The 15,356-nt window shown below is 39.3% G+C and overlaps 1 protein-coding gene across 11 annotated transcripts in view; it reads left to right on the top strand.

The window, feature by feature from the left end:
- Positions 1-15,356, top strand: part of afdna (afadin, adherens junction formation factor a) — a 213,809-nt gene that overhangs the window by 139,963 nt on the left and 58,490 nt on the right. For 10 of the 11 annotated variants that reach the window (XM_059648433.1, XM_059648432.1, XM_059648424.1 and 7 more), the window contains 5 exons: positions 208-473; positions 6,166-6,309; positions 7,551-7,749; positions 9,415-9,515; positions 11,290-11,376. In XM_059648433.1, the coding sequence (XP_059504416.1) occupies positions 208-473; positions 6,166-6,309; positions 7,551-7,749; positions 9,415-9,515; positions 11,290-11,376 (797 nt within the window). The remainder of the gene's footprint in view (positions 1-207; positions 474-6,165; positions 6,310-7,550; positions 7,750-9,414; positions 9,516-11,289; positions 11,377-15,356) is intronic. The other variant, XM_059648423.1, reaches the window with a different exon arrangement.

The following is a 15,356-nucleotide window of genomic DNA, read 5'->3' as shown; positions in this document are numbered from 1 at the left end:
TACCAGTTAAGCAGGTCCCCTCATGTTGACACGTTAGAGAGTTTGTTGCAAATTATATCCATGCTTCTTTGAACTGAAATAAACTTTACAATACAGCACAGATATCCAAAAGTCAAATCTCAAAATATGAGAACATTTGATGTAAAATTGTATATGCAGCTGTGTTTTACAAAATTTGATATATGTAATGTTTGTTCTATTTTCCAGATGATGTCTTGCACACACTGACAGGAGCAATGTCTTTGTTGCGTCGTTGCCGTGTGAATGCTGCTCTCACTATCCAACTGTTTTCTCAGCTTTTTCATTTTATTAACATGTGGCTGTTCAATAAACTGGTCACTGAGCCAGACTCCTGTCTTTGTTCTCATTACTGGGGAGCTATCATCCGACAGCAGCTTGGTCACATTGAAGCCTGGGCTGAGAAACAAGGTTTGGAATTGGCTGCAGACTGTCATCTTAGCAGAATAGTACAGGTTGGTTAATGAACTGATGCCTAACAATACACAGTCTCAATTTTATACTGATTCCATCCTAATCTTACATCGATTATTTATTGTTTTATGTGGATGCCATAAAAACATGAACATGTTGAACTGACTTACTAACAAACTGCCATTGGCAAAGGACTTAATGTTTTAATTCAAATATTTGTAGAATAGTTTAATTGAGGGGAAGAGGAGAAAGGACAGATAATTAATAATACATCAAATTAATTAACTCTTGGAGCTTAACTTTTAGACGTCCAGTCTAACTCATTTTCAAAATAGATTTAAAATTCCAACTCTTTTGGTTCTGAAGTTGAACCACTAGTTCAATCTGGTAAAGGCTATAAGTGCCCCTAAATTTTTAAGAAATAGTAAGATCAAACTTAAATGACTAAATTAGGTGTGCAATGAATGTCTGTCTTTTACAAAGCATGTTAAATATAGGTGGTGAATGATAAGCACAGATTGTTGCATGAAACTAGAAATTGGCAGTAATGGAGACCAGAATTAGAAAACAGGTTAGGACCAGATATTACTAAATTAAGGTGTTCAAGAAAAAGTGAAAGGAAACATCACTGAAAAGTATTCATGAAAATTTCCTTAGTATATTTCCAGCCATTGCTGCATCTGACCTTGGAGTATGAAATGGGTTAAGTGGGAATGGTAATCATTTTGTTATAAGATGTATGTTAACTGTGGGAAAGTGAAGAGCAACTTAGAGTAAAAATACCTAATTGAAAGGCCAATTTCGGTGGAGTGAGCCATATCAAGTAAATGGGAATTTTACTTGTTCTTATTCTAATGAAACAAATGGGCTCCGTTTTAAAAGCTGACAGTTTAGGGTGAATTCGACATGTATTTCCCTTCAAGGTATGGCAACCAAAGTCAGTTTCCTGGATGACAAGAAAATAAGACAATGACCAAATAATCAATTTGCATGTGTCTTTGCCAAGGAACATGTTTGTGGACTAAAATTGATAGAGGATTAGAAATGCTTGCTGAAGTTGAAGTTAATTTGCTAGGACTGAGTGGAGTGCTCTGAGAATGCTGGGGTAAATTAGAATTTTAAGAGGCTATGATCTTTCAACCCTCCTTAGATGTGGGAGGTTGGTGGTGCTGGCTCTAGAGGCTCGGAGAATTATAGTTATTGTGGATTTGTTAAAGAAAGTATATAAACCAGTACAGCCCAATAAATCTCATCTCAGGAAACATTTAAAAATGATGCTCCAGGAGAAAATTATCAGTGACTTGAATTTATTGTGGGTTAATTAAGCAAAAGCTGCATTAATTTGACTGCTCCTGTGGAGAAAGAGTGAGCCCCTAACTATCTTAGAGAAAAAGAAGTGCAGACATGTAGGTAAATTTCAGAGAACTGTGGAAAGAAAAGAGAATTTCAACTTCTCCAGCATTAGGTCGGATGGTGATAGTGGGAAAGATTTAGAGAATGTGGAATTCTTTAAAAGTATCAGAAAGAGCTTTTTCAACTAGTATGTAGAAGGCCGTACAAGATGTGCTTCTGGACTTAATTTTAGGTAATAAGCCTGGGCAAGTGGTTGAAGTATCATGGGGGAACATTTTTGCAGAAAGCAATTGTAATTCCAGATTGTTATGAGAAAGGACCAGGATGGGTCTAAATCCAAGTTCAAAACTGAGGGAAGGCTGATTTTTAATAAGGTAGGGTATGATTTGATCAGAGTGGACTGGGAGCAGATAAGTAAGCAAATCTGTGTCAGAGTAGCAGGACCATTCAAGAAAGAATAGGAAGAGCACAGGATCAGCACTTCCCAAGAAAAAGACAGAATGGGTCCAACAAATCCTGTCAACCCTGAAGATCAAAGGGATGCACAGGATTAGAAAAAGAGAAAAAGAGGCTTAGTGCAGGTATCTAGGCCACACAACCACAGAAGCCATAGAGGAATATTCCATTTGCAAAGGAAACTTCCTAAAAAGAAAATTAGGAGAGCAAGAAAATGTCATGAAAGAGTAAGGCGGGTTTTTTTTAAAAAAAAATACCCTTAATGTGCTTGTAAAATTACTTAGTGTAAGAGGATAACAAGGAAAGAGTTCAGCCTGTTATGGACTGCAGTGGTAATTTGTGTGTCGAGCAGAGGACACCAGTAGGGTTCTAAAAGAATATTTTATTATACTGTTCACCATAGAGAGAGATGATGTGCTTTAAAAATGAGAGAGAAGACAGAAGATGTACTGAAAGAAGTTAGTATAGACCACAAGTTCTAAGTGATCTGGTAGATTTAAAAGCATAAAAATGTTCAGGGCTAGTTGAAATATACCTCAGGCTATTGAGTGAATCAAGGGAGGAAATAGGGTATTCACAACTATTCTCATTTCCTCTCTGGCCACCGTAAAGGTGCCAGCTTCTGAAGGACTGGAAGACCACCAATGTGGCACCATGATTCAAGATGGGAGCAAGAGATAAATTGAGGTTATAGGCCAGACAGTCTGACGTTATGGTGGCAAACCTGGTGGAAGCGATTCTAAAGGACAGAATTAATCAAGAACAGTCAGCATGGTTTTTAAAGGAGTTATGTCTCACCAGCTTGATTGGATTTTTGGAATTGATAACCTGGTGTGTAGTTGAAGTAATGCATTCAATGTAGTCTACTTAAACTTCAGCAAAGCTTTTGATTAAGTTCCTGTTTGGGAGACTGACAGCCAAGATAAGGGCCGAGGAAATTTGACTAATTGGATCCAGAATTGGCCGAGTGGCAAAAAGCAGCGGGTATTTGGCAAGTAATAATGGGAACTGCAGATGCTGGAGAATCCAAGATAACAAAGTGTGGAGCTGGATGAACACAGCAGGCCAAGCAGCATCTCAGGAGCACAAAAGCTGACGTTTCGGGCCTAGACCCATGAAGGGTCTCGGCCTGAAACGTCAGCTTTTGTGCTCCTGAGATGCTACTTGACCTGCTGTGTTCATCCAGCTCTACACTTTGTTATCTCGGGTATTTGGCAAGGGCTATTTTTGTGAATGGAGGTCTGTGTGGAGTTACTCAGGAATCAATTTAGGGATTCTAGCTGTTTGTAATGTATATATGTAAACAATTTAGACTGTAATGTAGGAGAGTTGATCAGTAAGTTTGTGGTTGATCCAAATATTGGTGGGGTGGTGAATAGAGAGGACGATAACCTTAGATTACAAAGCTCGGGAAATCTTGGTGTGCCTTTCTACTGTTACCTTAGGGTAGGAGGACAGGCAGACAAGTTGGCATGTGTTACATAGAACATAGAACAATACAGTGCAGAACAGGCCCTTCGGCCCTCGATGTTGCGCCGACCTGTGAACTAATCTAAGCCCCTCCCCCTACAGTATCCCATCATTATCCATATGCTTATCCAAGGACTGGTTAAATGCCCCTAATGTGGCTGAGTTAACTACATTGGCAGGCAGGGCGTTCCATGCCCTTACCACTCTGAGTAAAGAACCTGCCTCTGACATCCGTCTTAAATCTATCACCCCTCAATTTGTAGCTATGACCCTTGTACAAGCTGAAGTCATCATCCTTGGAAAAAGACTCTCACTGTCCACCCCATCTAATCCTCTGATCATCATGTATGTCTCTATTAAATCCCCTCTTAGCCTCCGTCTCTCCAATAAGAACAGACCTAAGTCCCTCAGCCTTTCTTCACAGGGCCTGTGCTCCAGACCAGGCAACATCCTGGTAAATCTCCTCTGCACGTTTTCCAATGCTTCCACATCCTTCCTGTAATGGGGCGATCAGAACTGCACGCAATATTCCAAATGAGGCCGTACTAACGTTTTGTACAGTTGCAGCATGACATCATGGCTCCGGAACTCAATTCCTCTACCAATAAAACCTAAAACACCGTAAGCCGCCTTGTCAGCACTGTCAACCTGGGTGGCAACTTTCAGGGATCTATGTACATGGACACCAAGATCCCTTTGCACGTCTATACTACCAAGAACCTTTCCATTGACCTGGTATTCTGCCTTCCTATTATTCCTCCCAAAGTGAATCACCTCACGTTTATCCATATTAAACTCCATTTGCCACCTTTTGGCCCAATTCTGCAGTTTATCCAAGTCCCCCTGCAATCTGCCAAATTCTACCACACTGTCCACCACTCCACCGACTTTAGCGTCATCTGCAAACTTACTAACTCATCCACCTATGCCTGCGTCCAAGTCATTGATAAAATTGACAAACAGCAGTGGTCCCAAAACAAATCCTCGTGGCATACCACTAGTAACCGGCTGAGTATTTCCCATCACCCACCACTCGTTGCCGCCTTACAGAAAGCCAATTTCTAATCCAAACTGCTAAATCTCCCTCAATCCTGTGCCTCTGTATTTTCTCCAATAGCCTACCACGTGGAACCTTATCAAAAGCTTTACTTGTACACCACGTCAACTGCCCTACCCTCATCCAGGTCCTGGTGGATGAGGCGGTGAGGGGAGACCTTTTCCTCTTCCTGTGAACTGTCACAGGTGTCCATGCCACAAGTCGATACAGGCTTGGACCCAGATAGCAACCTGGTACAGTACTGTGTTCGGTGTCAGAAGGATCACTGACCAGTGCAGGAAAACGTCAATGTTATTCTGTAAGGGTAAAGTGCCGTCATCTCCTTATTGCTACAGCATTCTCATAGGGACATTACTCATTCTAACTCTGACACTAAACTGACATCTCTCAAAGGCTCATGGACTACAACTATTAACACAGAAAATAGGTACAGGAATAGGCTACTCAGCTCTTCGAGCCTGCACCACCCTTCAAAATGATCATGGCTAATCATGAAATTTCAGGATCCCATTCCCAATTTCTTTCCATAACCTTTGATCCCTTTAACCATAAGGGCCACGTCCAGCTCCCCCTCAAGTATATCTAATGAGCAGGCTCCAACAGCTTTGTGTTATTTTTGCTCTTATTCATCAAGGCATTGAGAGTTTAGAGCAGGGCGGTTATGCTGTATAAAAAGTTGATTTGGCCACAGCTAGGATATCGTGTGTAGTTCTGGAATCCACATAGGATCAATGTGTTTGCACTGGAGAGATTGCTGAGGGGATTTACCAGGATGTTGCCTGGGCTGAAGATTGGAGAAAGATTGCTTTCATTGGTGTAGAGGAGACTGGGGGGGTGGGGGGGGGTTGGAAATGAGATGTATAAAATTGAGGGGTAGAGGCTGGGAATACAGAAAGGAGTATTTCCCCTTGGGGGAGAGATCAGTGGCCAGAGACTTATGGTAAGGGGCAGGAAGTTTAGTGTGTAGGGGGAGCAGGAATTATGGAAAAACATTTTTACCCAGTGTGTGATGCAATCCAAAACTCACCCCTTGTATAAGGGCAAGTGCTGGAAAATAGGATTTGATTAGTTAGGTGGTTGTTTTTGACCAACAAAGACTTAATGAACCAAAATGCTCTTTTGATGCTGTAGACCTCTATTACTATGACTATGACCTGTGACTCTTTTAATCATAAACAAAGGGCAATATAGTAAAATTGTTATTTTATGTAACTGTTTTATGTCACTGAAAGTGTCATCTTGCTGCTTTTCTCCACTTTACGAAGATACATTTTAAACTTGTATTAATTTTAGATTGCTTTTTACGGCTGTTGGAACTTCGAGCTAGTCCCATAATTTTACGTAGAAAATAAAGCAGTTATTCTGCAGAAATCTGAATTTATTTGTTACTGTTATAGGCGACCACATTATTAACGATGGATAAGTATTTGGCAGAAGACGTTTCAAATATCAACAATACTTGTTTTAAGTTGAATTCATTGCAATTGCAAGCACTACTTCAAAGTTACCACTGTGCGCAGGATGAGCCCTATATCCCTCAGGTATTTAAATTGCTAAGCTGCAATCATTTTATTTTGAGGTTTTAATTTAAGTAGTAATAGAGTTGTCACATTGACATATATTTTGGTGTTGAAGCAAAGCATAAAATTGTTCGTTTTTGCTGGGGGTGGGGTGGTCGTGAAATTTTTCTCCCTTGAAAAGCCCAAATGGAGATCCTGTCAGAAAGAGCAAATTTTAAGAGGCTGCAGAATCCTAGCCAAAACTACCAGTTGTATGCATTTGATGGACTGTATTTATGTGATAATTTAGGTTCAGTTAAAAGTTTAAAAAGTTTTTTTGAGCAAGCAAGTAAACGGATGTGTTTAGGGATATTTGATGACTACTGGTTGTTAAGAACATTAATCCAAACTGAAATTTTGAAGCTTTCCTTTATTTGAAGTGTAAGTAAATGAAGACAGAATACCTTGATTCAATTCAAAGTTGCACCACAATAAGTTGAACCCCACAGGTTTGGTATTTACTGTGGCAAAAATCATGATTTTCTTTCTTAATCTTGGGGCAGCAAAAAAGTTTGGTTACCAAGGAGAAAGTCCCAACAGTGACATAATCAAAAATATTTTAACTGTAATGTGTGTTGGTTCTCTGTTAGCTGAAGAAAGGAGCACTGGGTTGGTGAGGAGCATAGACGGGGAAAAGAAAGGAGCCCTCTTTCTCCACTCTTCCGCTGTACTGGATTTACTCTTCTCATCCTCCTTCGCTCATCTCCCTGTACTGACTGCCTGCCTGCCTTCTCTGCTGTTCTCCTAACACCTCTCTCCATCTGCTCCCACCACCAGCTTTCCCTCTTCTCTGTGCTCACTCTCACTCTTCTCTCCCCTCCCTCTTGCCCCCTCTAACCTCTTCTAACCCGTCCTCTTCTCTTTCTCCTATCGCACTTCTCCTTTCCTCTTGTTCTCATTCTCGCTCTTGCGTGTGCTCTGCCTCGCTCTTGCACGAGCTCTACCTCTCTTTTTCCCTATGGGCATTCATACTGTGGCTTAAGGTAATGTAAACTTAACTTAATTACTAGTGAGTCCTGAACTGTAGCATATGGCTCAAGCTGAAATACATGGTATCACTTTCTGAAGCGGTTCTTTAAATTCTAACACATTATGTAACCCACACTTAATCAGTTGGTTAGTCAACCTGAATCTTTAAAATATGATGCAACGTAGCTCTTATTCCTTACCTCCATTTTTAAGTAATTCATGTTGACCAGAAATTGGTGGGTTTGTTTTTTAAGGAGCTAATTGAAAATGTAGTGGCATTAGCAGAGAACACAGCTGATGAACTTGCACGGAGTGATGGTAGAGAGGTACAGTTGGAAGAGGACCCTGATCTACAGCTACCTTTTCTATTACCTGAAGATGGATATTCTTGTGATGTTGTCAGGAACATTCCTAATGGCCTTCAGGAATTCTTAGAACCACTTTGCCAGAGAGGTATGTTTTTTTTAATTTCTTTGTCTTGCTCTCTGTAATAGAAAACATCAAAAATGCTTTTGGGCTATTACAACTTATCACCAAATGTATTTGTGCTTTTAAACTGACTTGCAACCAGATTGGCTCCCCGTATTTTGTGTCAAGAATTATCTTGGCATATGTGAATCTCTTCAGGTAAATTAACATCATATGGGCCAGCAACTCCGAGATCCTATACCATGTCTTTGAGTTTGCTAGACCCGGTTGAATTCAAGACAAGGCAGTTGGTCAAGGCTGGTACTGCTGGTTGCTGTCCAATTGGAGGTGCATTGTGCCATAATGCAGCAGTGACAAGAGACAAAGCTGAGATACTTACGTATCTACCACCTGATAAAACTTGGAATCTCAGGTGATTAATATTTACTTTTTGAGGGAATAAGTGAATGTACTGTATTAGCAGTTTGTGTTGCTAGAAGGAGACATGAAGCCAAAATGTTTCATCTTGCACTCATCAGGAATAAGGAGGAAGGTATTGATTGGTTAGGTGTTGCTGGCATTGAGGTGCAACAGGAACAAATATCCGTTAGTTATAGATCTCAGACTTGCTGGGTAGAATCGGATTAGATAGTGTTACCATGGGGAAAGCAGCAGAGATTTGCATTCTCCATGGCCGCATTCCAGTTGGAAAAAGTTATGATGTAACATGAAACCAAGTCCTGTGTATTAATAAAAATACTGTGGATGCCTGGAGATATGACATACAAACAAAGTGCTGGAGAAACTCTGCAGGTCTGTCATCATTTGTGGAAACAGAAGCAATTATTATTGAGTCCAGTATGACTCTTCTGAAGAAGTGATTTTGAGTTAGTACATGTGGCTTCCAACACATGCAAATATATCATACCGTGACCCCAACTAATCAATGCGACCATTCACAGTGGGCAGCATGTTGATTGCGCACAACGAACCAGTACTTGCAAGCTTCAGTGTCATATCTGGTGTTAGCTGTGATTTGGCCCATTGCACACCATTTACTACGTAATCCGTATGGTGCTAAAAATTGCACTAGAAACTGGTTTAAGATGATCAGAGTTTTAACTTTGTTTCTGACCAACCAGATTTACAGTACATGCTGATTTATCTTCTCTTTTTTGCCAGTCCCAGCACCGCCACCACAAGACAGCTATGTCCTTTTCCTATAATTGTGTGATGAGATTTTTCAGTCACTGAGAGTTAATGTTAGCTGTTATCAATGAGATCTTGTATGGAATTTGCCTTGACCTGTATTACAGATTTTTGGTTAATTTCACATCAAAATATATAATTTAGTTGAATGGCAGCATGAGTAGTATCTCTCAATACATCTGGCTTTTGTGAATGATAATTCTTATAAGATCATTTGAAGAATTAAATTGATTCTTCTGAAAATGTCTTGAGATTGGCACCAAAATTATGCAGCAAAAGATTCAGATCTGCTTCATAGATTAAAATGTCTTAAAGTAACATTTTATTTTTAACATGTGAAATTGCTTGCAATAAAGTGGTTATCATAATTTTTCCCAACAGTGAGCAATAAACTGAAAACTTGTCTGTTTCTTATTAGTGCCTTTCTCCCTCCCCAAACTAATCATATTTATGAAAAATACTACCATCCACCACATTGTTTAAATCTGGTCTTTTCTGTAGGCTTTTGTAGGCTAACAAGCCATTCACGATCGCCTGGTACTTGGACAGTTTATTTTGAGAGCGCTGACTATGAAAGTAATTTTCCACCCGATACTGAGCTGGTAAGTTGGTTATATAGAATGGACTGTGTGTAAATGCGCATATGTGCATTTACTCCCACTGTCATTGTTTGGAGCAAAGTTCAATACTATCTGGAACAGACTTATTTATATTTAATTTGTATAATGTGTGAGCATGGCTTAATTTATTGAGTTAGTTCGCATTAATGACTTTGAAAGCTTGTAGTTCTTATAGCAACTGTTGATACATAGAACATACAGGGACTGTTTAAAGAGAGCTGAATCCACCAGGTTTGATTTTGCTAATGCTAATGAATCATTATTGGCATTACTTCTGAATATTCAAAGTATATTCAAGATTATTGGATAATAGATTTACTGTCTGAAAATAAACCGTTTGTGTCAGTTGTCCCTTTTTAAGACTGGGCATTTCTGATTAGAACCAACTGGAGAAATTTCTCAGTTCTTTCAAGGAACTTCTCATCTTAAACACTGACTTGTTCTATGTCTTTTATGATGCCACCTGGTTACGTATTGACTTGCATATGAATGTGAGGTATAAATTTTTAAGTGAAAACCAAAAGAACTGCGGATGCTGTAAATCAGGAACAAAAACAAAGTTTCTGGAAAAGCTCAGCAAATTTTTAAGTGGTTTCCTTTTTTGCCTCTAGGCTTCAGTTCATGAAGTGGAGTTTGAATTCCAGTTTAGAATCCTAGATAATTTAACTGTCCTGGCTTCAAAATTTTAATAAATGTGTCTAGGTGTCTTATTTAGCTTAATATGCAAATTTTTGATACATTTATGTATCATCTTGTGTTTCAGTATTTATCTTTTTGTTATATCAGATTCTTGCTTGCTGGTAAACCTGCTAGCAATGCTGTCTTATCTGAGGTGTATTAGTTGTCAGAGGTACAATAAAAAGTTGGGTAAAACTTCGGCATTTTTGAATGTGTTAGTGTAGCTGCTTTTCAATTCAGCTGATTCTTTTTTCTGGTTATTTGTATCCAAGTCTCCCACACTGCAAGTTTATCTTGAATTTTGGCAGGTCTTTCATTCCTGTCTTTACTGTTCATATTTAATACATTATTTTCCAAACTCTGCATTGAATGAGATATCTGCAACCTTACTTTATAATTGATTATTGCTTTTGTAGCTTCAGATTCAACCACAGCCTCACCGATAAAGATTTGTAATATGTACTTCCTTCTGAGCCTAAGAACTCCTTCACCGGTGCTTGAATACAGGATCTTATCAGTTTCCTAACCCCTTCTGATATTATTATTTTGTGGAATGGTGCCATAACTTATTTTAAAAAAAAATTTGCAGAAATGAGTCATAATCGAGCTGTGAGCTTTTCATGCAGTTGTTCAGGTGTTGTTACTGATCACAAAGCTGGAAGCTAAAGGGAGGCCAATTGTACAGCTAACAAATAACTGGACAAAATATAGCCATGATTAACCATTTGAATGATAAAAACAAATTTAATGAGTGAAATTTCAAGTTAGATGCTGATTGTGAATTGAATTGCTGAATTTAAAAAAAATTAGCTTTTCTTTGTTTTGGTAATTTACAATTCTGTAAATTAGCATTAATTTTCTATTTTATTACTTTTCTGTTTCATTTTGTTATTAAGAAATAAAATGTATTTTATGTTGTCTCCTTTGACCCTTGTTGATATTGTGGAGTTTCGGATCAGATATTCCAACTGCTGAGTTCAAACTATTGGACAGTTCCTTCATTTGTTGTTAATTGGCGAAAGGTAAGTTCTGTACTGAGTTTGTATTTTTCACCACTTTTTATTCTTTTTCTGTTAAGAAGGAGCCTAATCGTAAAGAACCAGAGATAATTACAGTGACACTGAAAAAGCAAAATGGAATGGGCCTAAGCATTGTAGCTGCTAAGGTAAGATAACATTTACGTTTAAAGTCCTATCAGTAATGCTGTGACTTACATAAAAGAAGAACCTCAAGAACTTGGGGGCACAGTTTAAAAAATAGTGATCCATTTAAGTGGATGAGAATTTTTCTCTGGGCATAGTGTCTTTGGAGTATTCTGAGTGGATCCAAGGCAATTGAATATTTTTCATGCAATGGCAGATTCTTGGCTAACAAGGATATTAAAGGTTATCAAACATAGATCAGAATCTGGAATTGAGGCCTCAATCAGATCCACCATGATATCATTAAATGATGGACCAGGGTTGAGGGGCAAAATTGTCTACTACTCCTAATTCATATGTTGTTTCAACTATCAGGAGCAATAGAAAATGGCAAAATGTAGGATGATGCATGCCAAAGCAGTGGTGAAAATGTATTGGCTTATTCATGACTTCCAAAATATGACTTCCCTATCCTTCCTATCTGCCATTATTTTTAAGTTGTGTGAGAAATGAAGTTGAATGACCCTCTTTATCTGCTGTTTTTGAAGTGCCAATTTCTAACCACTAAGAATAGATGCTTTTAACTTGTAAAAATTCTATATATGTAGCTGCCAGTAGTCAGTCACTTGGTATTGTTGCTGACATTTGTGTTCCCTAAAAGAAATTCAAAAGTCATGAGTACAAAAACCCTGCAGCCTAATGGTATCAATGTGGACTTCACCAGTTTCAAAATCTCCCCTTCCCCCACAGCATCCCTAAACCAGCCCAGTTCGTCCCCTCCCCCCCCCCCCCCACTGCACCACACAACCAGCCCAGCTCTTCCCCTCCACCCACTGCATCCTAAAACCAGTCCAACCTGTCTCTGCCTCCCTAACCTGTTCTTCCTCTCACCCATCCCTTCCTCCCACCCCAAGCTGCACCCCCATCTACTTACTAACCTCATCCCACCTCCTTGACCTGTCCGTCTTCCCTGGACTGACCTATCCCCTCCCTACCTCCCCACCTATACTCTCTCCACCTATCTTCTTTTCTGTCCATCTTCGGTCTGCCTCCCCCTCTCTCCCTATTTATTCCAGAACCCTCACCCCATCCCCCTCTCTGATGAAGGGTCTAGGCCCGAAACGTCAGCTTTTGTGCTCCTGAGATGCTGCTTGACGTGCTGTGTTCATCCAGCCTCACATTTTATTATCTTGGATTCTCCAGCATCTGCAGTTCCCATTATCTCAAAAGTCATGAGTGATTGGTTTTAAAACCAATCAGTGTGAAATTGTCCATACTGGCAAAAAAAAGTAAGAACATAAGCATATTTTCTAAATTATGTAAGGTTGCAGATCTTTGAGACAGCCATCTCGGTGTCCTAGAGCATGAATGGCAGAAGATTTGTATGGTGTATTTGCAGATACAACACTTAATCAAGAAAACTACTACAATGTGTTTTTTTTGCAAGTGGAACTGAATGCAAAAGTAAGGAGGTTGTGCTTAAGTCATACACAGCATTGGTGAGACTGCATCTAGAGCACAGGTAATGTAACCGTAGTCCTACCGGACCATATGGCTGCTCCTTTCTTAAAAAGAGATGACTAGTGGTGCTTTAACCTGAGGGCCAACAGGCCTGAAGTGAGGGTACAGTTTGAGAAGAAGTGTCCTTCATGGTAACCTAAGTTCAGCGTGGGAACACTTTTGGCATCACTCGGAGCTAAAGAACCTCCATCTGTGTGCAGTACATGTCACTGTCCTTATGGAAGGATGCTGATCTGCATGAAGCAATCCAGAGAAGGTTTTCTAGACTAATACCTGAAATGGGTAAATTGCCTTACCAGGGAAGGCTAGACAGGCTAAGGCCTGTATCCTCTGGAGTTTAGAAGAGTCTAAGATGACTTAATTGAAGCATAAAAGATCCTGAGGGAACTTAACTGGGTGGATACGGGAAGGACGTAGAGGTCATAGTTTAAAAATGAAGATTTCCCATTTGAGACGAGTGAAGAAACTATTTTTTTCTGAGGGTTGAGAGTATTTAGATTTTCCCTTCCTGAAAGGACAGTGCATGCGGAATCTTTGAATATTTTTAAGGCCAATATAGATTACTGATTACCGAAGGGATGAACAATTGTTGGGATTTTTCAGGAGTCTAGAGTCATGAAACTATTGAATGGTGGCATGGGCTCAAAGGGCCATGATCTGTTTTTGTTCATATGCACTTGTGACCTTTAACTTTTTAAATAAACATCAATGGGAAACAGCTCTGGGTGACGATATTTGTGTGTTGGTTAGGGAAGCTGAAAATTGCCAGTTTTATTTATTTGTGTGATGTGGGTGTCATTGGCTAGGGCAGCATTTATTGCCCAACTTTAATTGACCAGAGGGCAGTTAAGACTCCCCTACGTTGCTGTGGGCCTAGAGTCACATGTAGGCTGGATACCTAGCTGGTTAGCTTCCCTAAAGGGCATAAGTGAACTAGTTGGGTTTTTTCCAGCAATCCATAATGGTCAATGTCAGATTCTTAATTGCAGATTTTTAATGAATTCAAATTCTGCCTGTTGCCAGGTTTGAGCCTGGATCCCCAGAATATTACCTGGGTATCTCTGGATTAATAGTTTAGCAATATTACCACTAGGCAATCGCCTCCCTATTTGTTTATCATGATTACAATTTTATTGTTTGGGTGCTGAATGATGAGTCACTGAACAATCTTCTGTCGAAATTAACAATCTATCTGCTGCATCAGTTGAGCGATTACTGCAGTTTGGTTGCTAGGATCACTTAAGTGATATTCACCAACTGTTGAGACAGACACCTCTGTTATAATGCTATATATCACCCTATAATCCTTGAAAAACATAATCAAGTTCATAAGCAAGTTGATCTCAGGTGGTTGTCCTATAATGCAATTGTTGCATTCTTATATGACCTTGCACTATAGACAATTACATTACAGGGAATCACTATACTTGTACAGCAGAAAGTTTGCATAATCTGAACAGATTCCACTCTTCATCAGTCGCGTTACAGCCAATTCACGTTAACAAAGCATGTTACAACAGAGCCACCTTTACTCAAATATATCTGCAATATGAAGAAGTGATTACACCAAAATATCAGTGAAATTATCGTCTTTATGTAGTTTGATCTTTCAGTGTATTCAGGGGAGCTGTGCATATTTTTCATGATGTGGAGGTACCGGTTTTGGACTGGGGTGGTCAAAGTCAGAAGTTACGCGACACCAGGTTATAGTCCAACAGATTTATCTGAAATCACAAGGTTTCAAAGCACTGCTCCTTCTTCACCTGATGTGATTCCAAATTGTGGTTTAAAATAAACCTGCTGGATTATAACTTGGTGCCATGTAACTTACATTTTTCATGCCCTCTATTTTCTTGAGCTCTGTGGAAGAAAAAGATTCATGAGTAGAGCATTTACTACTTCCTGGCATGCTTGCTGCTACTATTGCATACCTGAGAAAGTTAGGTTGATATTCATGAGTTTGCACAGAAAGTGAAAAAAAATTATTCGACACAGATATTGAATGTGAGAACTATATTGTCTGGAGCACGTTTGTAAATCATTTTCTAATTAGTGTTTCACTGTATGCCCTCTAGAGTCTACATCAGTCTTTTCTTGTCCAGGTGCAAACTATCTAGTAAATTTGGATGTGTTTCTACAGCTAAGAACTACTATGAGACAGGAAACATTGTAGAACAGTTGCTGTTATAATCCTCCTCTTTTGAGCTGTTTGATTCTAACTTGTTACCCAGGTGTTTGCAGGAGCTAGCTGAGCATTTAATGAGAGAGGCCATCTTGTGTATCACTAATGTTTTCCCTCCAAGTGAACTTGCAATTTCATTGTCAGCAAATGAGAAATGCAAGCAAATTACACAGCTGCCTAATGCTTTATAGGCTCTTACCAAAGAGTTGACATTTTGTTTTGGCTTTATAAGTACAGGTTGATACAGTACAGTCTATACTCCACTATATGAGCAACCAAAGAAACATGCAGTTTAAATGA

Source organism: Stegostoma tigrinum, chromosome 9 (assembly GCF_030684315.1).
Source record: "Stegostoma tigrinum isolate sSteTig4 chromosome 9, sSteTig4.hap1, whole genome shotgun sequence".
In the NCBI taxonomy this organism is placed as follows: Eukaryota; Metazoa; Chordata; class Chondrichthyes; order Orectolobiformes; family Stegostomatidae; genus Stegostoma; species Stegostoma tigrinum.
The sequence above is the reverse complement of the archived record's forward strand: the minus strand, read 5'-3'. Positions and strand labels throughout refer to the sequence as shown.